The sequence below is a fragment of the Anabrus simplex genome, chromosome 10, assembly GCF_040414725.1.
Source record: "Anabrus simplex isolate iqAnaSimp1 chromosome 10, ASM4041472v1, whole genome shotgun sequence".
Taxonomy (NCBI): domain Eukaryota; kingdom Metazoa; phylum Arthropoda; class Insecta; order Orthoptera; family Tettigoniidae; genus Anabrus; species Anabrus simplex.
Genome location: NC_090274.1, coordinates 19,525,965 through 19,552,942, shown reverse-complemented (window position 1 = coordinate 19,552,942; position 26,978 = coordinate 19,525,965). Strand labels below are relative to the sequence as shown.

Sequence of the window (26,978 nt, the reverse complement as noted above, 5' to 3'; positions counted from 1 at the left end):
AAATGTAGGAAGGAAGATTCAAGAGGACAAATTAGGGCAAATATTAATTTACAGGAAGAGGAATTAGGGATATGTTCAATAACTTTCCAAATGCTTTACAATTATTTAAGAAAAGACTAGGCAAACAACAGATAGGGAATCTTTCACCTGGGCGACTGCACTAAATGTAGATGAATACTACATGAGAGTAAACCGAGTCCTTACGAATACTGCTGTTGAGAGGCAGTAGTGTAATCAGTATCCGCTCCCCTATGAGGGCTCTCTTCTGTGAGTAATTCGGCCTCGTTCCCGATTACACCAATGAGCTTGAGATTGTGGATAAATGTTTACTGCCAGGTGGTCTGCTTTTCCTGGTTCCTGGTGGGACCCAGTGCCTGGCCATCTGGTGTTCACGAAGTGGGGCATACAAAGGACATCGCCAACTAACTGGACAATAATGACATGAAGGCTCGGCAAGCTGCTGATATGGTTGATTAACCATTAGCACTGGCGATGGAAACATTAATCTTCTTAATGATACTGGGCACCCATTTTCCAAAATGGGCCCAAATTCAAGCCCCAGCATCGTCGTAGAGCAACAGTACTTCCCTGGCAACAAACTGAAGTTGGCATAGTTCAGGGCAGTGTTCTAGCACCATTAATATTTTCACTGTACTTCAATGACCTACTAGAACATATAAAATCTATACAGATGACATTCAACTATATATACATACCTGAAAGACATCCAACAGGACATTAACAAACTAAATGATGACCTGGAAAATATAAAAAAGACTGGACTAAAAATAATTCTCTAAAAATCAATCCATTCAAGTCGCAAGCAATCATAATAGGATCCAAAAATAATACCAAACTGAAAAACGTTAAAATTCCTCCAATCCTATATCATGCAACCCCAATACAAATTAACAAAACTATAAAGAATCTTGGCCTCATTTTTGATAAGTACTTAAACTGGCTGGAGCACACGACGAAAATTTGCCAAAGAGTATTCTTTTCTTGGCACTCCCTTAAAAGTTTAGGGGATCTCTTTCCACTAAATACGAGAAAGTTACTTGTTCAAAGCTTAATTCTACCTATCTTCGATTATGGTGACTTGATATACAATAACCTAAACACCACACCTAACACTAAACTTCAGCGGGCTTATAATACATGCATCCGTTTTGTATTAAATATGTCGTGGTTATATTTGGCAGAAAGAAGAAACCTTCACTCGGTCTCGCTTGTCCACAACGTCCTCCGTACAGACACACCAAGTTATCTGAGAACGAACCTTAAATAGTTGTCATCCCCAAACAGTATACCTACAAGGTCAGAAAGCTCTTCCCTGCTGAGCTTCCCAATTTACCACATGACAAGTTATGGCAACTCATTCATACCTGTAACCATACACTCCTGGAATTCCCTCCAGCTGTAATTAGACACATACATAGTAGAAATGTATTTAAAAAGAGATGCTGTAAATGGTACATAGACTTAAGAAATCAGTATGTAATTTTTTAAATATAGTAACTGTCAGAAATTTACCTTTCGTTTATAACCATTATTTAATTTCATAATTAATTATATGTAATTAAGTTAGGAAACTTAAGACTCTGTAGTTTGTACAATGTAGCATTTATAAGATTGTTTGGCATAACAGCAGGCTTCATGGCCTGAGCAACGCCATATAAAATAAGTCAATAAATAATAATAATAAACCATTTGTTTCAACTTGGTAGTTCCGACAGTGATGCTGGCCTGCATTTCTGGTATCCCAGTATTCATAATGTAAGAGATTTCAGAACTAATACAAAGACCAATCATGTTTCTTTCAAAGCCCATGTTTGTAGTGGCCAGCTGGAATAGTATCTTAATTTAGAAAAATAAAAGAGAAAGTAGTTGACAGTTTCATATCTAATATACATCTTTAATTTAATCCAAAATATTACAACAGACTGCCTTCAAGGAAGTTAATACTGCATAATTTGCATTTTAAAAAATTGTTCTCTCTGTTTCAATATTTTAATCTTGACTCAAATAGTGTCTTACATATAACAAAATGAATATCAAATGATAATGTCTGGCTGAATAGTGATTATGTACAGTTCAAACTTAACTTCATCACAGTATTTTATACCAATAGGACAAAACATTTAAAAGAAATCAAATTATACTTTCAATAATGTATCAGCATATTGGAATTCGGGGCTGTTCTCATATTCACACATGTCGAGCGCAATTTCGCAACTTTCCTTAACAACACGTTTATCATCTTTCAGGTACCTCTCCAAGATTTCAAAACATTCTGAAGAGGCAATGGCTCCCAAGGCTTCAGCACACTCGTGACGAACCATTTCGTTTTCTGAACAATCTTCTAAGGATTCCTTCAAGAATGGAACACTTGCTTCATTCTGCATTTGGCCAAGCACGAACGCCACTTCATGACGGAAGAGAGCACTGCCAGATTTTAAACCTGAAATGAGATGTAACATACTCTAGAAGGATACCGTCTTCTTTCCAGCATAAAAGCTCTAATTACTAAGAAATTTTCAAATCAAATCAAATCAAATCAAATCAAATCAAATCAAATCAAATCAAATCAAATCAAATCAAATCAAATCAAATCAAATCAAATCAAAATCATTTTATTTGCAAATGAGGTGTCTACCTCAGTGGCAAATGGTACACAAAAATACATTATTATCAAGCACTAAATTTTAAATTAACAAGAGAAGAAGACATTTTCCTAAAATTCAATATCATACAATTTACACTAACAATTTTTCTACTAAACACACAGCTCATCCTTAATAAATTTATATTAATTACAAAATTCTACTCGTAATATCTGCTGTACTTATGAACATAATTATTCATATTCAACATGTGGAATTAAATACTATACAACTGCTATAAGATTAAAATTTACAATGCATTTTTTAAAACCCATTTTGGTATCTAACGAACATTGCGATCTGCAGCGTCTTAACCAGAGCTCCCTTTACCACCGCTTTTCAGAGTTTCAGAGACATGTTATATGCTCTTTGAGACATATTTGCTATGAACTGCCAAATTTATAAAATAATGGAAAGTTTAACAATACAGAAGTAATGGAAAGGAACAAACAAGTGACAAATCAAGCCATAAATAGAGACCTGAATAGGAACACATAACAAGATAAACACAATGACAGGTCATCGGGATCAGATGAGGGAGCAATTGAATACGAAACAAGGACAAACATGCAAACACAAAAGAACAAAGAACCTCCTGATCTTTATATACTGTCGCCTTCAAATAGCCCACCTGGTGGCATCAAGTCTATATGGTCTGACACCGTGGTTAGCCGGTTCGAGTCCCACTCATCATCATCATCATCATCATCATTTCTTCGCTCCAGCAAGCCGGGTGCGGTTGTGTACGAGCCTCCTCCAGTTTGTTCTATCCATCCACAGATGCTGCTCACATATGCGACACCAGTTCACATATCTAATTTCAAGGTCCTTCATTATCTGTTTTTTCCAAACACCACGAGGTCTTCCTCTTGGTCTCTTCCCAGGAACACTGTGGTCAAAGTATGCTCAAGGAGTCCTGTGAGGGTTCATTCTTTTCATGTGACCATAGCATTGCAATCTCTTCACTTCTAGAGTCTCCAGCAAGCTTCTTTCCAATCCAAGCTGTTGTCGGATATCCACATTCCTTATTTTATCCATTTTTGTTTTTTGTAGACAAGAACTGAGAAACTGCATTTCTGTTGCCTGAAGACAACTCTTTGTTGGTCCAGTAAGTGTTGCTGCTTCCAGGCTATATGTCAATATAGGTACTAGATATATTTTGTACAAGCTGATCTTGGAAGCTAACGGAAATGTTTCATCCCAAAGTATTTGACGTACAGTGTGATAGAATTTGGAAGCTTTCTGTATTCTGTTACTAATCTCTTGATGTATGGTATTATCTGATGACAGAACACTACCTAAATACTGGAAGTTGTCTATAATATACATCTCCTCATCTCCAATTCTTAGATGAACCGTTGGAGAGTTTCTACTCATCACCAAGCCAACTATCTTCGTTTTGCTGATTTTGAGACCTAAGGTTGTAAAAGCTTCATGCCAGAGATCTAGTCTAGTTTGTACTTCGGCTTCTGTCTCACCCCATACCATTACATCACAGCAAAAACCAGGGCATTAGTTGTTGGATCCTTTGTCTTAACCGCTTTTAAAACTTCATTCATTATGATTATGAAGAGAAGTGGTGAAAGACAACTTCCTTGCTGGACTCCACTCTTCGTTTCAAACCAACCTGTCCTTTCATCCTGGACCTGGACACAACACTTGATCCCACTGGTGGAAAAAATTTTCAACATCAGAATGTTGGCCAGCAGAGTAGAAGAGGTGGTGATATACAATTGGGGGCCGATGACCTAGATGTTAGGCCTCTTTAAACAAAAAGCATCATCATATACAATTTATAATCATAAGACCGCATGCCAGAAACCTGGATTTAATTCTAAATCTCTCCACAGTGCTCACATGGAGTGAGGGCATATAACATTGTTGATGGGGATGTTACACCTTGGTGTTATTTGACAGGAGTAGGCTGGTACAAACCTAGTGTAGACACTCCAGTTTATAACACAAAACTTTGCAAAGAAATATATATGAATTTTACCCTAAAATCGTTGCAGAAGAGAGATGTGTTCATTAAGAATGCCAGGGACCTGCCCAAAAAGGTATATTTACTTTTATAACCTATTGAAATATTTCACGGGCCATTGACCCTTAGCCGGCCAGCTACGAGCACAACCATTGGCCGACATGACGTAATTCCCAGAATTCCTAACTCGCTGCTTCTGTTACCAACCCGCGCAAAATAACAACACAACAAAAGACTCTGTCAATAGTAGCTGTAACCTCACACGGCAAGAAAAAAATGTAATATAGTTTTTGTAACCTGTCTTTGCAAATCCAGGCCAAGCTCTGTGATGGGAACAGTGGCCCCTTCCAGGCCACACTCCCTTCAAGAGGCTCTTAACTATCGCCGCGGCGCATACTGCCCGCACGGCAAGAAAAAAGTTAATTTAGTGGTTGTAACCTATACATTTTGGTGGACATTTCCTTAACAGTTGGTAACAGTTCGCAGATCGCTGTCAGATTGTAAAGATGCTCCTATTGGCAATCCAGTGAACTAAAAATAAAAGAGCATCACCTGCCGCCGAGCCTCTGTGTACAGCGAGTACACTAGGCTTCTGCCGAGTAGGCTATATGCAGAAACCGAGTTTCACTCTGTCCCTACCTCATAACAATCATCATCATCATCATCATCATCTCACATCCAGGCGCAGTTGATGCCCGTAGGAAGATCTGTATCAGGCGAGTCAAACATGTCCTCAGACACTTACAGGGCGGGCGTGTTACTCTCACATTACGCTTTGGTGCGTGTTTGTTGTACAATTCATCTTTGTACTTAATTGGGTATTAATATTGGCTAGCTATATTTTGGTGTAGTATTCTTTGATAACATGGGGTGAATTTGTCTGGTGATACTGAGGTAACAATATACAATCCTTCTGTTAATTGTTAGGACAAGAGAAAGAGGGGATGGCAGATTATTGCACACATCAAATTAATTCTGTGGTTATTTATGAACCACTGATCACTGGAAACTGTGTCAAAATCTGTTTAGTAATGTTGGAAATATTGGCTTCAGTTTATTTGTTGACAGAAGATGAATATTTTCAGAGAGAAAGCAGTTGGGGTGTAGAGAAACCATCAACCCATAGAAAATTGTTGAGAGTGGACATATAATACCACAGATCAGGAAGAAATGCTAATACTGGGGCACCACCCGGTACACCACTGGATCTGTTAACAAGTTTAGTTTGAATGGCTTTGCATTCTACACAGCTAGCAAAAGGCAAGAAAGATCCAAACCAACTGTTATTGTTAGCAAGAATCACCAGGGAGGGACAAGTGTGGTACAGTGGGCTGCGAAGGAAGTTCAACTTATTGTTCACTTCTCTTTGGCTGAGAGACGGTTTCTATTAAGTTAGTAATGTTATTTCTCAGCTTTTACTTATAAAACCAAAGCAGGGAAATTCTGGATGTCTCTCAAAATTGTAATAAACAAATTAGGGCTAGTTTCATCAACGTGGGTTAAACCTTACCCCCGAGTTATACAGTTTTAACTCTGTTTGACTCTTCATTCTGTTTCATCGAGGAGGGTTAATTTTAACTCTAGGTTAAGGCTGGAGTTAAGTTAACCCTTTCTTTCACCTGAGTTGAACTGTTAACTTGAGGTTAAAAGCAAAATGGCCACTGTAAATCATGCATTAGATGCAGAGTTTGCTTTATTTATATTTGTTAAATGGTATTCCTAATAGAAATAGGCCTATGATAAGAAGGAACAACTTTCAAAATCTATCTTAGGAACAATTTCTGAAGAGGTACTGACTGTCAAAAACCGTTGTCAGTAAAGTCGTCAATGAAATTCGCGAGAGGTTAGAATACACAACTGACCGAAACAGGTAAGCTTGACAATATGATTAGCAACAGAAACTTTCAGATCTTCTCGGATGATGCAGTGAGCAAAACCTACAAACTGAATGATGGACTTCCACAAGGATCTGTTCTGGCACCCTTACTTTTCAACCTCTGTACTGCTGACTTACCAACAACTAAGTCCAGGAAATTTATTTACGCAGATGATATACTACTGGTTAGCCAAACACTAAGTTTTCCAGAAGCTGAACAAATTCTTACAGCAGATCTAAAAAAAGCTAGATACATACTTCCAAAAGTGGTGTCTCCATCCAAATCTCCAAAAGACTGTTGCATCTGTGTTTCATCTCAGTAATAAATTTGCCAACTACAAGCCTACAATAACATTCAGAAATCAATCCTTACAACACTGTCCCTTCCCAAAATATTTAGGTGTCACATTAGACAGATCCTTAACATATAAACATCATATTAACAACACAGCCGCCAAGATTAAAAGTTGGAATAATATTCTTCAAAAATTAGCCGGCACATCCTGGGGCGCAAACAACCAAGTGTTGAGCCTACTGCTCTAGCTCTTTGCTATTCAGTTGCCGAATACTGCGCTTCAACTTGACTGAACAGTGCTCATACTGCGAAGATTGATGCTCAACTAAATCAAGCAATGTGCATTATAACTGGTTGTATTCACTCTACAAACGTGGACTGGCTGCCTACACTCAGTAATATTCCACCGCCTTGCTTAAGAAGGTCTGAAGCTCTTCTAAAACTGTGGAAGAAGACCAGCCAGGACTCCAACCTCCCCGTTCACCAGGATATTACTCAACCTGCCCCTTCACGACTTAAGTCTAGGGGTCGAATTCATAGTCAGCACTTATATATAAGTGGAACCCTTAAGTAATAAGGGATCACTTATAATAAGTATTCACTTATATGAGTTTACATTTCATAGACAGCACTTAAAGAGCACACTTATTAATACACTAAGTATCACTGGAGATGTGGCAATGCTGTATGTTATGCCCATGCTTCCTGGATCGTTCAGTTCTGGCTACCGAATAGTGGAATGATCTATTGTGCTTTGTTTATCGAAGGACATCGCATGACCACGCGCGTAATATTTGAGGTTGAAAGATCGTCTATATTGTATTTGGTTATCATAATGGATAACAAAACAGCGAGATGAGACGACACCTGCAAGAACTTGCGCATAATATAGAACAAGCAGACCGAGGCAGTTTCTCATCAGAATATGAATGACGTGGGAAAAACTTGTTGCAGACAATGCAAACTACGAAAATGCCCAGAGTCTAATTTTCTTCTTAATATGTTTATAGTTATCCAGGTACTCGAACCTATACAAATATTCATCGAAATGTAGAATATCTAGCCTTACAACGCTTTTGATGATTTGACAAGTATATCTGTAGCCGTTATGTTGTAATAGGCCTAATTATTTCCCCAATAAAATGCAAATAGTATGTTTTGATGTGTGACGCCATAATTTCAGAAACTTCTGATATAATCTGGCAAACGATTCGTTGACTAACCTGATGTAATTAGCACAGATCAACCTTACAATAAATGGTGGTAGTGCAACACGTTCGTTTTTCTTATAACTCAGTACAGTTCTTTACTATTCCGTAGGCCAACAGTCTTGATAACTTATCAACTTGTAACATGTTTCCAGTTAATTAAGCGAAATACCGGTAATGGTAATGGTGATGGTGATGATAACAATAACCTTGAAATTAAGAGGTGGCATAAACTCTCAAAACAATATCTTCATTAATGGTGAAATAGTGAATCCTCTAGAGGTTATGTTCACTCTCTCAATCAAAGGAACAAGAATATTCATAACTCTCACTTTACTAAAACGAAACCTTCATTAAATTGTTGGTCAAGTTACATTCCGACAGGATTTTCCATCTCTGCTGTGTGCACGGAAAGCATTCTGTGAATGAAATGCAACATATTCAGCAAAATCATTATCCTCCATCTTGCTGCAACATAAGTGAGACACTTAAGTGTGTGTGGGAGGTCCACTTATAGCAATAAGTGGGACACTTAAGTAGGTAATATGAAATGAAACCTGGCCTATAAGGGGCACTTATATATAAGTGCTGTCTATGAATTCGGCCCTAGATCTCCACCCTGGCGCACTGCACTTACACTGGAAGAATCTGGGTTCTCCATCACAAACGCCTGGTTACACCAATGGCAGCAGTCTTCTGTTCCTAATCAACATCTTGTGACTCTACCTCATGTTCAACCTCCTGGATTACATCTACCCAGACGTCAATGGAGGACTCTAAACAGGATAAGAGTCAATCAAGGAAGATGCGGCTATACTCTTTATAAATGGGGCTGGCAGAAGTCTTCTGGGTGTGATTGTGGAGCTACCTCACAGACCATCCACCACATAATTGCCGAGTGTCCACAGAGAGCATTTCAAGGTCCTTTGGAGGACATAAACAACGCAACTGATGAGGCCTTAAAATGGATCAATGGACTTGATTTGGAACTATAGGCTTCTGCTTGTATATATTGTGTATATATTGTATACTTATTTATATAATCTATCTGTGCACATCATACGTTAAATAAATAAAAACCGAAACATGTCTTTCTCTCCTATACTAAAGGTATTGATTGCATTACGGTTTTATACACACGGTCATTTCATATGATGGTCAGAGACAAGAAGGGTTATTTTTCTGTCAATTGTCAAGTAATCAGTGATTCTAACCTCAAAATTAGTTATATAGGCTAGTTGCAAGATGGCCTGCAACGTGGGCAACGCTATTAAATTCCCCTGTTATTTTTTCCAATGTGTCCTCCTTTTATTTTAATTTTACACCATCACTCTTCTTGCATTTCATAATTCTTTGGTACTTGGTGGCTAATTCAATAAGTAGCCTAATGGTTTTTTTCTACAGAAAAAATCGTGCCTCTATTTCTTTTCTGAACTTCTTCCATTTTTCTATCACTGCAATCAGTTCTATCACGAAAGAATAATATCTACCACGGAACTGAGGAAGAAAACAATACCGCGCAAGAAATAAACAAAAGAACCATGCAAGAAGTGTGTTCATAATCTCTGATTTTTAGTCACTGCCTCCTTGATCGGTGCGGCAGCCATTTCCGGCGAGGGTTAATGCGGTTTTGGTTAACTCTCTGCCGAAATAGCTTGGTGAAACGTGTGACTCATAAGAATGAGATAAAATATTAACTCTAAGTTAACAAACCCAAGGTTAGAGTATATTTAACCCACGTTGATGAAACCGGGCCATAATGTACAGACAAACACTACATTCTTATTATATTAGTGAGAGAATAGAGGGTTGAGCTTCATTTAAATGTGCATGTTAATCGATCAGATTGTGATGAGTGACATTATGAAAAGCACAAACCTTCTCCAAGAGCCAGTGTGCTCTCTTTTGTGTTGAGATTCCTCAGAGCAAACATAGCTCTGTATCTTTCAAACAGAGATTTGGTATCATCCACAAGAGTCTTCTTCAGAATGGACACGTCTGTTTCTGGTGATGGAGGAGTGGGGTCTACTGAAGTGTATGGGTTGCGAGGAAGTTTCTCCTCCTCTTCCCCAGAACTAGCAAGCCATTTGATTCTTCCCAATGCCAGCTGACATGTTTCAGCCACTTCAATAACTGGATCTTGACAGTACTTTTCTAACAGCTGGATGACTTCTGGAGACCCAATTGCACCCAAGGCTTCCGCTACAACAAATAAATTACTGTTACTGCCGTAATAGAATTATGCTAATGCATATAAACTAAGTAGTACAAGTTAAACTGAAAGGGAACAAAAACAAAATTTTGTAAGTATATACAATAAAAATGTTATTGGTTTTAAGTCCCATTAACTACTTTATGGTTTTTGAAGATGCCGAGGTGCAGGAATTTTGTCCCACAGGAGTTCTTGTACATGCTGGTAAATCTACCAATATGAGGGTGACATGTTTGAGCCCCTTCGAATACTACTGGACTAAGCCAAAATTGAAACAGCCAGCAAAGCCAGGGCTCTAACGACTGTACCTGAGCCACTCAGCCTGGCATATGCATTAAAAAAGCCTATAGATAAGGATACAATATATAAAATAAATGATTTTTTTCTGTATAAATGTTTGAAATATTGAGCGGTGTATTTAGATGGTTCTAAACTCGGAACAATGAAGAGTTGTGGAAATCATTGAAAATCAATGTTAAGGAAGTAGGACACGATACAAGATTGATTATTTATGTTTATTTCCAGAGGAAGTGCAATTCTAGATTAGAATCATGCCAAGTTTCCTTTGTGACATTGCGATGTGACTGCGAGCTTGGCAATGCCGTTGTCTGCACTCAGTAAAACTTTACTAACTACAAAAGAGAGGGTGGAATCCAACATGGTGCAGTTTGCACGATGTAAGAATATGCTACACAAGGCTGCCAACTTTAGTGTTGCAAGACCATTGGCTAGTGACAAGATCATAGTCTGAAGGCGTGCCCCTCTGATTAGAGCAGCGAAACCACCTAGACCTCAAGAATCTCTTGCGATAGCAGTGAATTCTTCCAGCACTTTCATCTGGCACATCACATGACGGTTTCAAATTTCGCACTTTCATTATTTTCACCATAATAAAAACTGCAAAAACAAGTGTTTTCATGACCAAAACAGCAAATGCATATATAAACTGTGTGAACAATCCATGTTACTATATGTAAAAACTGAGTAAAATCCCTAGTGGATTTTTGTCTTGTAAACAGTTTGAAGTGATCGGAATGTAAAGTGTACATAGTGTGGTAACACCATATGTTATGCATAACTGCGCACATTTCAATAAATTAATATTACTGCAATACAATCTTATAGTAATACACGGCATCACAACCCAGTCGAGACTCATCCTACAAACGAACGGTGTATTACAAAGCAATCCAATCAGCTCTCTACTATTTAACATCATAACAGCAGATGTAACAGATAGATTAGGCAACCAGTCTTCAACAAAAATGTATATGTGTGCCGATGACATGGTTATTACAACGAGGATGATAGAACACTTCCAAAAGAGCTTCACTAAAGTGCTAATTTGAGCAGATTTAAACAGTCTAAAAATAAATAAGAAGACTGTTTAGATGAGCTTCTGAAAAAAGAGGAAGAAGATGAGCCCAAGATACCCTATCTTTCAGATAGGATATCCTAAGCGTCACAAACTTTTTAAACCCTAGAATGGTACCGCTCGCTTCCGCGATGAACACGTGATACACTTAAGCTTCCACCAAATTCTCCCTTTCATTCTGTTCCCACTTACGCCTCGCAGTGCACAGCTCAATGTTTAGCCTCCTTCCTGCTAGCAGAGAGAGTGGACGGAAAGTTGAGGTAAGTGTTGTTCAGGATCAGTTTCTAAAATCATAGTCGTCGCTGATACGAAGTGCTACATATAAATGTTCACTACTTTTTTAGTCTCCAAGACGAACTGTTACTAATGATCATTGTACACATAGTTTACATTTAATTACATAAATTTTAACATTTCACTTAGTACTTGTGTAGAAATATACACGGGGACTCTGTACCTATATTTTTTTAGGTTTTTCGTTTATGGTCAACAGTCTGAAATGGATGGAGATCTCATGGAAGAAATCCAGAATATTCTCATTGAACCTTCCAATGACAAAGGAGAAAATGACTATGTTGAACAAGATGACGATTTTGAAGAAGAAGTGACCTAGATCTGGACTTTATACCCGATGGACAGTAGTTTGATACAGAGGAAGATGAAAATGAAATGGCATATGGCTTTTAGTGCCAGGAGTATAAGAGGACAAGTTTGGCTCACAAGGTGCAGGTCTTTTGATTTGATACCCATAGGCAACCTACAATTCTTGATGAGGATGAGAACCCCGTGCCAGCTGAATTAACTCATTATAGCTAAAGTTCCCGACCCTGCTGGGAATCAAACCCAAGACCCCTGTGACCAAAGGCCAACACGCTAACCATTTTGCCACGGAGCCGGACACAGAGGAAGATGAAGATTTATTATGACCAACATTAGAATTGAATAGTGTGTCATGTACTATGTTCATTGCTTATTATAAAATTTTGCATGTAAATGTTATATCACTCCTCTGCTCCTACTCGTGTATCTCACTAAATTGAGATGTACTTGTAATTATAATTTAGTCGTATTAAATGAAAAAAAAAATAGAACATATCATTAATATTACCATTACAATACAGACTTTAACAATTATTTAAACCCTCTTAAATCAACAATGAAAAATAACAATTCATAAAAACTAGTAAAAGTGTACGAGTCGTTGCCCCAACAAAGCACCACCGATAATTAGCGCTACCATTCTAGGGTTAAATATCTGGGGGATAACACTTCAGCCGATAGGAACCTCTTTCCGAATCCATGAAAAGGAAAATGCTTTAATGGCCACAAGAGCCACAAACGACATCTCACATCTATAAATGTTATCAACTGAGGTATGCTAGCAATGAAAATCTTTGAATACAAAATAGACCACAGTTTTGACTTATGGTATCCACATAGTTTGGGAGCATCTCAAGAAAAAAGATCTAAAGACTCTATGTTTATGTATCAACCAAGGAATCCTTCCTGATTGAAGATCTTCGATATGCTTTGCTACTCCCGGCTACAGAGAACTGTTAGCAGAGAACTTGGGGAAGAGGAGTGAGATAGAGGAATCCTTCTTCGCAACGGCATCATGGTAGACAGAAGATGCAGTATTCACCCTAGGACCTTTTTTAATAGGCACACCGCTCTGCCATTTTTACAGACGGCCTGGCTAACATAACACAGATATATTAATACATATTTGAGTTGTTGGGTGCTCGAAATTAAAATGTAAAACTGTTTATTAAATAATCTTCATTATGTCAGCAAAACTGCATCAATTACATCAGAGTTTAAATGTTTAGCATGACTATCATATTGTAGTGTCATGCATGAGCAGTGTATGGATTAGCGTGGAATCGCGTAGGAGCACTCAATTCCACATGATGTTACAAAGCTGTACGGCACTCCACAGCAAAAGAGTGATGAGCCCTGGAGTTACATGATTATGAATGAACAGTAGAACACTAGAAATTCAAAATACTCTCTGTTATGTCTTGTTCATGATAATAAAACCACATAGTTCAATTTTGCACTTAATGTTTATCTATCTGATATTATTGTTAACGCCCAGAGGGGAATAAATTGAGACTTTATTATCTTCATCTGCCTGCTGTCATTTCTTGATGGATACAGTACTTTTGCATCCATCTCTTGGCACAGGCCAGAGTAAAGTGTAGCTTCCACCGAAGTCCCAGTCAACATCCATGGCTGTGACAATATGGAAGCTGCTGGGGTATGGGTAGTGCTGAGTAATGACATTCAGAGTATGACTAGTACATCTGAGTGTTATGAAAGGTGCTGCTCACAGGGTCAGTCGTGCTGCAATAGTACTTTCTGACCCAGTGAGGAAAGCAATGGCAAACTACCTCACTCCTCATCTTGCCTAGTACGCCTCATTTTGGTGCAGCCATTGGTTTTTGGGGTTTCCTTATAAGCGCATAACCTTTGGTGGTGCTATTTGAGAATCCAACCAGCCTCTGGGCTGTTGACCTAACAGACAGATATTATCTTAATTTTTTACGTAATATTCCCCACCCGGCTACTCGGCTGATGAAAATTTCTAGGGAGATCACTAAGATGGACAGAAGCAAATCAGCAATTAAGAAATGTAGGGACCAAACTAGCAGTGCATGGTTTCCATCACAAGCTCTGCGCTGTTGGTAACTTTCATATAGTGTCTGACAAGTGTCTGCAGATTTTGCAGAAGGAACTGTGAGAAATATCATGTTGTGAACTGCAACAAATGCACTAAAACACTGAATGAACTCAGTGCTGAGGGCTAAAACATTTGTAATTGAACACTTCTGTGTTTTTTATCTTAAGAATAATAGCTAATAATGTTGAAGGAAGAACAAAAGTTGACATTTAAAGTCACACAGGAATAATGAAGCAGTGAAGTATAGCACGCACAGCAATGCTAAGCTCAAAAGCTCACAACCAACACTAAAAAGTAGGTACCTATATAAAATATTAATGCAAAGTTTTTTTTTTTTTTTTTTTTTTTTTTTTTTTGATGGCTGCTAGACTAGAAACACTACCCAAGTTAGCAAATGATGGTGCAGTTACAAAAACAAAAAAGTAAACTATCGGTCTGACAGCGTGTAAAGAGTTGGGTTTTGTCATTCGACTACAATACACTTAACCAAAATCTCTTCAATCAACAGTTAGTTACCTGCCTCATGTCTAACCATAGGCTCTTGAGATGTATCTTCTAACACTGCAGTTAAAATAGGAATTGCCGTTGAATCTTGCATCTGTCCTAAGCAATAAGCAAGTTCGTGTTTCAATAATGCCGAAGGATCCTTGAAACATTCTTCAATGCTGTCAATTGCAATCTTTCCTCCAATATTCTTTAAGGTAAATAGCGCCCGAAATCTCTCTTTTAAAGGTCTATTTGTATCGTTAAGAACGCGTCCAATGGCACGAATTTTATCTTCTGTAATAGCAGGCATCTCGATGAAATTATATCACACAATTTAACACATGAAACAATTCACATACGAAAAAACAATTTCCTCGCCTGTGTAGCTGTAGACACTCGACACGTGCGATCCGCTTAATTACCGTCTTATGTTGATATCCGGGAGTAAAGTAATCAGACAGGCCAACATTGATACTGAAAACAATTACGATTATGCACATTCAAATTCTCTATAAACTTACAGTCGTAAGACGCATATTTCTTATTGTTACTTAATAACAGAAATAGATCATAATGTAATTCTTCCCGCATTTATTTTTCGTTTATACTGGAGAATGTTTGATGCTAACAGATTTGTGTGTGTTGGTAAGTTTTGTTGTCATATGCGAGATCAGCTTGTACCAAAACCAATAAAAAAAAAAAAAAAAGGGCTGAACTCGTGTTGCTGAATCTATAAATTATTGCATAATTTCGAGGAAGAAATTCTGTTTCAGAAACCGGCAGAAATCCAAAAATGGCATCAAGTAGGTTAGAGAAAGTAGGAACGATTTTTACAAGGTAATTTGAATATGAATGATATTTGGAGAATGTACTCAAAAACTAAAATCTATTTGGCTGTTCAGAAACCAGAAAAGTAACCTAAAAATGAAATAAATAAATAAATTTCTTATTTAATTTGCTGACCTTGTTATTTTTCAGAGTTACTGGGCTAATTAGATCAGGAGCATTGAAAGAGGAAGATAAACCAATTTGGTATGATATTTACAAAGCATTTCCACCAGTTACCGAGCCACGGTATGACAGACCTGCACCGAACATTCAAGTCGGGAATATATTCTATGCAGAAGATCAAATAAGAGCGTAAGAATTCATATCAGTATTATTTTTCACATACTGTACATATAACCAAGAGGGATGACCAATTACAGAAGCTCTGTGATGCGTGTTATTAGTAAAGGGCAGATGATTCAGTTAAATATGCTGAACAGAAGTCAGTTTCATTTTGTTGGCAAGGTGATCAGATATGCGTTACTCAGGCATGCAGTGATCTAAGTATGGATGAGCTTGTGCAAATCAAAGTCAGTAGCGAGAAGGTAAACCATACAACGGTCATCATCGTTCCCCGTGTCCAGTTTAATCTTGGATTGAGTTGTGGGTCACTCTGCCCGTCTTTCCACCATTCTTCATCAAAGACATCTTGAAAGTTTTCCATTCTTTTCTGTAGGTCTTATTTATTTTGTTCTCTAAATCATTTTCTGGGTCTACCTCTAGCTCTTTTTTCTCTAAGCTCCATTTCACGAAAGAATGTTGTGAAGAAGAATCTTATCATCATTTAAGACGAGTTAATATCTTATTTCCAATAGACATAAGTATAGATGTATAACAAAATATTGTTAATTTATTGCATTTCCTGTAATCCACATGTCATATAACTCGTAGGGTATGTTTCTTTCGAATCTGCGGTAATTAACTATAATATGTTGGATGATAATTGTCCTTTATGTTAAGTTAAAAAGTGTTGAATTCAGTATTTACCTCATTTATATGGTTATTAGTTTGAGTACTTTATTCATAAAATATTATTTTCTCAATTTTGCAGTCGTCGCTGTGAGTTTATGTGCATCATTGCAGCTACATATTTGAGGCACTATGTTTTCGTATAAATTTTTAATGACTTACGTTATGTCCTCTAAAGTTACACGACTAAGTGGAGTGTAATTAAAATAAATATCTAACAAGATTAACTCAAAAAGAACTCAGTTAACTGTACCCTTTAATACATAATGCATTGAATTTGACGGTAGCTCTATCCTCAGGGTGACGTTGCACGTACCATCCAATGACAGTGCAGCTCCCCGGAATGGTCTACGTGTTAGTATTCTAGTTACATTGCCACCTCTGCTCGATTGTTCTATTCACTCTTCCACTCTGCATACACCTAGTGTTTCTCGTATTGCTGTATTTGGTTCTGTCCTATCTTATATTATCTCACTTGCCTATAGCTCATTCCACATTAAGAAAACAGTATTGCTCTTATGGATCTACAAGGAGTGAACACATCCCCTCTGAGACACCCATAATTTCTCGTGATTAAGGGATATTATACTGTACTTTTTAATGTATTATGGAAGATAGATAAAAAGGATGAGGCATTTTTGCCCATGAGTTATTAAAATAACTACATAATATTTTCTTTTTCATAAATACATTTGTAGGGAGGAAGCACAATGGCGGGAACAGCCTTCGCTTTGTTGCCTTCATTTTCCTTCTTCTGTATTGCTCTGGTACAAGCCTTATGTAGTCCCTCACTGTGAACTCCTGACAGCTCACTTCTGTAGTGAAGCAATCTACAATGTTTATTAGTTACATGTGTGTTTTTAGGCTTTAAATCAGTGCGTAATTGTCTTGTGTTGAGTGAGAATTTGGTGATAAGCCTACGTGGGTGATTTCTTTCCTTCACATTAATACTGTGATATTTTGTAGAGTCATCTACAGTATTTATTTCTTGCGTCGGTTTTCTAGCCTTTATTGTCTGGAGAAATTTATTAAATGCATCCCTTACCCTTCGAGCCCATAAAAATTATTTGTCTACTTTCTCTTCCAATTTGCCTCACACTTCAATGCTGAGATTTTTTATGTGCCGCAGTTCTCTGATTCTGTACAAACAAAAAAATAGCCCCTGTAAACACCCTGTCCCCTTTACTTCATAAAATAATTTGTAGCTTAGTTTCTTCCGCTTTTTGTCTTGAACTTAAATACTGAATTTCACAAATTTATTTGCCATCATTTTCCTGTGATGGTGTTGAGCAGAGCCGTTTGATATGGCAACCCTGTTGTCATAAGAGCAATACTGTTTTCTTAACATGGAATGAGCTGATTTTACTTTCCTGTGCTTTTGTTGCTACCCAAGTTTCAGCATCATATGTCAAGTTTGGTAGAAAGCAGGTTTTGTACATAGTATTGACAATCCCTGACTGCACAACCCTCCAGCTGACTCAACTAGCAACAGTAACACAACAATTTTAAGCAGTTCATTACTTACCAAAGGAGGTGTTGAAACTGTCCACCTCTCGCTGTAGTTCACGTTGAGGAATCTTTGCAACTTGCTGATTAATTTTACGACAACTAGTGACGAGAAATCTGGGAAAGAAGACAGAAGGGCATTGGATGAAAGAAATTTAAGAGGATCTCAAAACAGTTGGACTCAAAATTACAGATGCAGAGAACAAGAATAAAATTACCACCCTTCTTAAGAAATCACAAATTTTCAACTGAAATGATGCACAGAAGGCCTGTAGAGATTTCAGACGAATTAAGAACACTGTGATCAGTACGAATGAAGAAGTACCGGGCAGATAAGAAGAATCAAACAGTACAACCTTCAAAGAAAAAGTGTACATGGAAGACTCCTGTGGTCCAATATGGCCAATAAAGTTAATAATAATAATTCCAGTTTTTGTATGTCTTGAAACAAAATTATTTAAATTTATCCCGGAGATAATAATCGCAGGTGGATAAATTGGGGAACTGGGTGGGGTCATTCCAGAAATCCCTACTTGTAACTCTGTTCTTTGAAAACACTTTGTGAATTGTGCATGATTTTGCATTTTTCCAACAGGACTCTGCCACTGGTCACACTGTGAATAATTCCATGGAAATGGCAGTCAGTTTTCTACAGTATGGTATTTTAGATGTTATTGATACTACCTAGTGAGTTGGCTGTGTGGTTAGGGTCACGCAGTTGTGAGCTTACATTTGGGAGATAGCGGGTTAGAATCCCACTGTCGCCAGCCTTGAAGATAGTTTTCTGTGGTTTCCCATTTTCATACCGTCTTAATTAAGGCCATGTCCTCTTCCTTTCCACTCCTAGGCCTTTCCTATCCCATCGTCGCCGTAAGACCTCTCTGTGTCGGTGTGAGGAGAAAAAAAACCTATTGATACTTTCCAGCAAGACTTCAAGAATAAGAAACATTGATAAAAAAAAAAAAGAAAAGAAAAAAAAAAGCCCAATTTCTAACCTGGCCAACGTATAATATGAAATGCCTGTCAATAGACACCAAGATCCAACACTATGAAGCCATAACTCTCCCAGAACTTACTTATCCAGCATCTTGGCCACCGCAGATGTTTTTAGTAGATTATCATTAGAGCCTGGATTTCCATGTACTACCAATTCCCAAAATATGCATGCATTCATGCACTATCATATGGCAAAACATGCACAATAAACTGGAAAATATGCACTATCAAAATTCAGTTCCTTTTGAAACATTGTACAACAACTAATTTCTCCAAATTGTCTTGATTTAAGCTCATCCGTTTATCTGTCAGCACATTCTTAAGCAAAGAAAATGACCTTTGTATGTCACAAGAAGTGACAGGTGCATACTTAAGTTACGACTTTTGGGACAAAGTGAGGTCAAATTGTACGTCTTTTGCATTTTTACAAGCTTGACAAATTCAAAATCAAGATTTGAGTGGATCACTTTGTTCAACTTACCTCTAGCTGCCACAGCTACTTCTCCATGCAATGATTGCAGACACAATTGATTGTATTCAATAACTAATCCTGTCAGTGTTTTCCGGACTTGTAGGCCATCATCCAGGAGCATGTGATAACTGCTAACAATTGTCTGCTGTGATAACAGAGACGTGTGACGAGTGAGAGTTTTGGATATGAAATTACAGGATCACAATAGAAGATGGTTATTAATACAAAATTTACAGTTCAATTTATAGCAATTTATAACTGGGGCGCCTTATTCCTAAGAATTACAGAGATCGACGTGGGGTCTTCCGGCTTTCGTCAATGTTTACTCAAGCAACAGATAAGAAAGTGTTTAGTTAATTGGTTCAGGGCGGATTGGTTTATAGGACCTCTACCGTATGTACTAACTTTGGTTGTCAGGTAGGATTCCAGGAATACATTTTCTCAGTTTCTCAATAATATACATACTCTATAAACATGGAAAAACGGTCCCAAATTCTGCAAAACAACATTCATAAAAGACATTATCATGCAAGTTAACATTATATAAGTACCAAAGTCATAATATGCAATAAAAACATCCAAATATTTGCTGTTAAATCCAAAATCTTCAAAATATACAACATGCATGAATTTTTGCCTAAAAAGGCCAAAACATGCAAACATGCAGGGAAAAAGAACGGTTATTTGGAATTGTTAAGTCATAAAATGAATATTTGCAAAGTTTGTGAAGTGTATTCAGCTTATTTAAAAACATGCATTTGCGTGGAATTCCAGGCTCTAGTTATCATTTATAATGTCTTACAAGATACACTTTAATTCAATTCATACTTTGCTCAAGCAAATCATTAGTGCTGTGAAGAACCGAAGAAAAAAGTTACTGGGCTGAATTACAGTTACTTGAGAAGTATTTTACTCAGTTATGATTACAAATGACTTTTTTCAGCAAGTAATCAGTAAAAGTACAAAACGAATGTAAAGAAATGGTATTACTTTATTTTGTGTGTTTCTTTATTAGCATGAATGAGCTTAAATAAGTGAGTAAATGCCATACATGAGACTAAACATGATAGATTGGAACTTTCAAAATTATCTTTCACATCATTTTTGCTTTACTGAATGACTTTTAGTATTTCAAATAATTTGTCATTTACTTTGCAAATAAATTAATGGGTTATTAAGATTCTCATCGCTGAGCCTCGACGTCTTTGGGGGAAGTACATCTTTGCATTTAACTGAAAAGACATCCTACAGGGCCACTTGAAGCAATACCTGTTGTTAACTTTAAGAACATCTTTGGTAAACTTATGATGTCTTTGAAAGTACTGAAGAGGTAAGAAAGTACTTCATCCAGAACTGGTGAAGTTATTTGTTTTTGCTGTAGTAGAACCAAAAAAGTTTTCATCATAATAATTTATTTTTTCTCATTTCTGCTTCCATTTGATATATATCAATTACTAGAGTGTAATGATTATAAGTTTATTTCAAGAAGTAAAATACAAGTAAAAATTACATTTTGTGAAAAATAAGAATTACAAGTAGAAATTTCTAAGAATGTTATCATTACAAGCAATTTGATTACTTTTACTCAATTACTTCCCAACTCTGTAAATCCTTAATGTAAATTTAATCCCAAATACACAACAATCATCATAATTTCTTCGCTCCAGCAAGCCGGGTGCGGTTGTGTATGTTGTGTTTGTTCTATCCATCCACAGATGCTGCTCATATATGCGACACCAGTTCACATCTCTAATTTCAAGGTCCATTATCTGAGTACAACCTGCTGCCTTGTAGGTGACTGGGCACCAAAGGCTAAGGGAGAAAACCCTGAAAGAAAATCTCCGTCTGGGTTAGGCTCAGCAGGTCTACAGAAGGATCACTGAAGAAGTTGTTTTCAAGAATAATACGAGCCTCGGATGTAGGAATTCACGACGACGACATCAGTTTGGTGCGAATGACGGTTTACAGCCCGATGTTACACCAGCTACCCAAACCAAACGAATACAAAGTATTAGAGTGGGAACACAACAACATAAACAATAATAATAATAATATGAATATACTATCTGCGCACTTTTTAGTGATAGATTTACACCCTAGTGCTGAAGTGGTCGACTTCGGTTATCTTCGAGATTCGTATTGGCAACCTTTGAAACACAAACTAAGAATTGCGTAACATCGCTGTGCGACATCTGGCGTACACTTTAAGTGCTCGTACTGTTGTTGTTTATACAGCAAAGCCAAACTATAGAATTCATGCTAGGAACACGTTTTGCAACGAGAAATGTTATAGTATTATATATTGTGTGTGTGACACAGTTGTTTGCTTAAAATAATAAAGGTTTATAAAATTCATATCGATCGATCATATTATCGATTCAATTCAGATTTCATTTCCATTCAGTTGGCAGTATTAATGGAACCCTTCTTACTTCTCCAAAGAGTACAAAAATCTATCACTAAAAAGTGCGCATACTATAGTTCCATGAAACAAAAAAGAAAATGACATAACGGAAAATTAAAAGAAAACTAGTCAGTGCATTAACAGCTCATTAGACAATCAGAAACAATTATGACAGTAATATAACAATAATAACAACAACAATTAACATAGTAGCAAAATCTAAACGAATCCAGATGTCAAGTAATAAACTGCAATGCCACATACAGTATATAGCCCAAGCAAAACTAAAATTCCATACTGGATTTTTAAAAGTAATAATAATAATAATAATAATAAAACTGCCAGTACAATTCCAAAATGTTGACATAAATGGGAAATTACATATCAGGAAATTACCGGTATAATAGCCAGGCCATTAATGCTCATTAAGAACCCCTGCATAGTTTGCCAAACAATTTTGATAAGATGATAATAATACTAATAAGTGGAGTACTAAAAATAAAATACCTGAAAGTAAAGTACAGCATGTCATTGCCTAGCCAGAACTGGGGCATGACATAGTGGAAGGTTAATGGACTGACTAGTCAGCTAGACTCTCGCCAACAACTTGCATTCTGTGCTAGAGTGGAGAGAAGTGAGGACTTCTTTAAGATAAATTCCAAAATGCAAGTATTTAAGGATTTAGAAAGAAATAAACATAAATGTTTTTACATTTTTTTGAGTGTGATTTGATAGAATCTACTTGATGGTTCTTTGAAGAATGAAACATGTCATTGAATACTGAATTTTCACGACCGCATTGTAATCGAAACCGACTTTCAACCTATTAGGTCGTAAGCAACCGACACGAAATCGGGAGGTTGTGGGTTCGGATCCCACTGGTGTCTGGTTGGCCATTTTTGTTCTGTACTTAACATCTCTTCAACACGTACTAAATGTACGTAACACGACCTAATAGGTTGAAAGTTGGTTTCGATTACAATGCGGTCGTGAAAATTCAATATTCATTGACTTGGCCCTCAACGGGCAACTTAAACGCACTCTAGAGTGTGATGGTAATAGTACCAGACCTGTAGCTTAGATCCTTTCCAACAGAACAAAGATGGCCTGGGCCACCATAGCTCAATTGGTAGAGCAACCGACGCGAAATCGGGAGGTTGTGGGTTCGGATCCCACTGGTGTATGGTTGGCCATTTTTGTTCTGTACTTAATATCTCTTCAACTCGTACTAAATGTACGTAACACGACCTAATAGGTTGAAAGTCGGCTTTGAAAACATGTCATTGTTTCTTTTTCAGGTATAATTCTGTTACCATACGTTTTCTTTTTCAGATAGTTTATAAATGTATTTATTCAAAATTAATATGTAGTCTAATTTATCTACACACTCATCCAAGATCCTGTTGGTTATTTTCCCACTCCATTCTTTGCCTTAGGTAGTCTATCCCTTCTTCAACTTCTTCTCTCCTTTTTCTCTCCTCTTAAACATCATAGCTATATTCTCATTCTCCATGAAATGAATTACCTCTTATGAGTTTCCAGTTAGTGACATGAAGTTGATTATTGTCATCTTCATAATTTTACTGGTCACCTCACTACAGTAATGAGTAATCAAATAACACAACAAGTTATTAATGGGTCCACCCTGTCAGTATTTATTGATTTCAATAAAACATAGTTAATCTACACTATTCATTAGTCATACTTTTTTTCTAGTAATTTATACCATTCTTTTCATCAGCGATTAACATCCTTACTTTCTAGAACTCTAGACAAAAATTATAATTAATGAACATGAGTTGTTACAAATTCAATGCATGTCTGGTTGCAGAGCGACACATATCATGCTACAATGAATAAGAAGAAAGTCACACAACCTGGCAAACTCACATAAATTTAATGTCACAGTGGGATTTTTGGATCCACATTGTTTTTATTTCTGGCCAACATCATCGCAGGATGAGGTCGCTCCATTATGCATCTTTAAGCTTGTTAAAAGGGGCATCACAAACAAGAATTGAATTTTGTAGTAGTATAAGACATTGATGCCTTATAGGATCTGAAATTTTATGTAGGCCTAATAGGTTTTTTAGGTTTAGTAAGTAGTCCTGAGAGTCGGGATACCATTTGCTATGGAATAGGAGTGGGCATCGTAATCTAATTTGGAGTGGGCATCTCGGACATATTCTGAGTCATGGCACTCTTTGTGCTCAGACGGCTAGGACTATACAATCCACCAGTGGTCCCTAATCCGTTAGAGGAGAGATCCTAACTTGGACTATGTGCAAGTAGGGGAGCATCCTGCTTTATGAATTTACCAAGCCCAGAACATTTTAAGCAAGCCTCGGACTTATGGAAGTAACGGAGTCCCACTCCCATTTGACAGGCGAGGGACTCCTTGGAAACAACTTGGTGAACGAAATGGAATTCTATGAGGAGCTATCAATATTAATGGGGCTTATGGAAGAAGGAAAGTAGAACTGGCTGAGTCAGCAAAGAGGATGCATCTGGATGTGCTAGGAGTAAGTGATATTCAGGTAAGGGGAGATAATGAGGAAGAGATAGGAGATTATAAAGTGTACTTGACAGGTGTTAGATAGGAAAGGGCAGAGTATGGGGTAGGGCTGTTTATCAGGAATACCATTCCATGCAACATAGTTTCTGTTAGGCTCGTAAATGAGCAAATGATATGGATAGATTTGACAGTTGGTGGAATTAGGACAAGAATTGTCTCAGTGTATTCATCATGTGAGGGTGCAGATAAGGATGAAGTTGACAAGTTTTATGAAGCATTGAGTGACATCGTAGTCAGCGTCAGCAGCAAGGATAAGGATAGTGCTAATGAGCGATTTCATTGTGAGAGTTGGAAATAGAACTAAGGATTTGAAAGGGTTCTGGTAAATGTGGGGAAGATATTATAGAGAATACCTGATGCACTTGAAATATAGAACTCAATAGAAGTATCTGGACTTTGCATTCAACTGGCATTTTATACTTTTAATGTGCAATTTTAGAGTATTCACTGAACAAGGGCATATTTTAATCATCATTGTAAAAAATCGTGTGATACTATTCTTACAATCTAATTGTAATTGATGTAAAACCTGAAATTTTATTTGTCGTTAATCAGTACAACATTATTTTATCTATCAATATTTCATCACTCCACCATTTATATGTACATTATTGCATCACATACACAGTTCACTCTTTTAATTTTTATTTCCACAATGTAATTTTGTTTTAGGACATCGGCAAATCCATAAGTGTATCTTAGTTAGGCTGATGATCCCTTGATAACATATTGTAATGTATTGATAGACATTGCAATTATTGTACAGTATTGAGTAGGTGGAATAAACCTCGTAAATTTTATGTAAGTACATCCCTAACAACAAACAAGCATCATACAGCATTACTTGAGGGCTGGGTAGCGCTTTGTTCAGTTTTACCCAGTGGGACGTTTTCTTTCACTATATCTTGTTAAGTGACCTCAGTTAGCTATGTGTATACAATTTCACTACAATTGAATCAGTGGTTCTGATGGAATTAGCACGATACTCTTAACAGGAGGAATTTGATATGTAATCAGTTGGTGACACCGATTGTAAAAGGATCACTTTACAGTCTCATTACATAAATACCTATTTAGTATAGTTGAAATATCCTCTTTTTTATAATATATATTTTTTTCTTTTTAGGAAATTTCATGACCTCCACCGCAATCATCTTGGTGTTATTGATATGAATGACAGTCGTACCCAGACAGCTTCACAAAGATTTCTTCATATCTATATGAAATTGAAAAAGGAAGGAAACCTACCTGAAGAGAAGCTGTTTGATGCTGCATTTGAGGAGTTCAAGGCCGAGAGATCATTTGCCACAGAGAGAGTGTCATCAGAAGAGGCCGAGGTTCCTACTCGGAAGAAAAGTTTAGTATCAACTTTCCGTGAAGCTCAGAACAAAGGGAAAATGGACTCTAATATGAATATTGATGTCAAAGAAATATTTAAGGAATAAAAATAAGCAGTTATGTTGTAAAAGTTTTGTAAGTTATTAAAGTGTAAATAGTGAAGTGTTCAAATGCTTATTTACATCCTTACCCAGATTATCTGATTCAGTACTGTTGAACTTCTCGGTACGGAAGCAATCACAGTAGGCTCTAGTACATGTGGAGGCCGCATTCTCTGTGAGTTAGGAGTGTAAAATGTGTGCTGGTTTCAGCACGTGTGCACACACAATTTTGATAACACACTCTTTCTACTCTACATTACAAAATACAGTAAGTGACAGATACCTGTGCACTTCCCCTTCCCACACCTCCTGCGTACTACTTCAGCGTAAAACATTTGCCAAGCTAAGTGGCACTAGCCTGTGTCCAGGGACCTGCTGCCGTGTGTGTCAGGGTCAATGTTATCGGACAGTCACATATTCAACAGGGTCCCCTGCTCTGCTCATCATCCCTCTCCCACCACTGCGCTCCCACGGCCAAGTGAACAGCTAGCCACCAACATCTGTATTCCTCTCTGAACCATGTGAGTAGGCATACCCTCCCACTAGAATGTACAGGCACTTGTACCCCAAGAACATGGCTCAGCATCACGCACCTCTTTATCACATTTATTTCCGCTACATCAACGTCCGTTATCAATGAACTATCATTGACCGAGTGAGTTGGCTATGCCGTTAGGGCCGCACGGCTGTGAACTTGCATTTGGTGGGAGTGGTAATGGTGGTGATTACTATTTTAAGAGGAAGTACAACTAGGCAACCATCCTCTATATAACACTAATCGGAGAGAGAAAATGGAAGGCATTCGACACTTCGAAAAATGAAGGTGCTGGCTAAAGAAAGACAAGGGCCACGAAGGGTGTGAAAATGAAAGACTCCCTAGACCTCCATACGTAACACTGCTGGGATCGGAAAAAAACAAAAGTTGACCAAGGGAGGTCGGATAGGGTAGATGAAAGTGAGGAGCCTGGCGCAAGTAAGTGGAAGCAATATCGGGACTCGGGTAAGGGCCC

The 26,978-nt window shown here is 37.4% G+C and overlaps 2 protein-coding genes across 2 annotated transcripts; one reads left to right on the top strand and one right to left on the bottom strand.

Moving 5' to 3' along the window:
• Nucleotides 1-1,874: 1,874 nt before the first annotated feature.
• On the bottom strand, nt 1,875-15,187 carry nero (deoxyhypusine hydroxylase nero). The gene is made up of 3 exons (XM_067155027.2): nt 14,810-15,187; nt 9,902-10,225; nt 1,875-2,461 (listed from the first exon to the last, which is right to left on the bottom strand). Exons 1-3 carry the CDS (start codon nt 15,087-15,089, stop codon nt 2,157-2,159), a joined length of 909 nt encoding a protein of 302 aa, XP_067011128.1. The 5' UTR covers nt 15,090-15,187; the 3' UTR covers nt 1,875-2,156.
• A 267-nt stretch (nt 15,188-15,454) lies between these two features.
• mRpS23 (mitochondrial ribosomal protein S23) lies at nt 15,455-26,029 on the top strand. The gene is made up of 3 exons (XM_067154392.2): nt 15,455-15,616; nt 15,758-15,919; nt 25,656-26,029. The coding sequence occupies exons 1-3, from the start codon at nt 15,573-15,575 to the stop codon at nt 25,972-25,974; spliced, it is 525 nt and encodes a 174-aa protein (XP_067010493.2). The 5' UTR covers nt 15,455-15,572; the 3' UTR covers nt 25,975-26,029.
• Nucleotides 26,030-26,978: the final 949 nt, after the last annotated feature.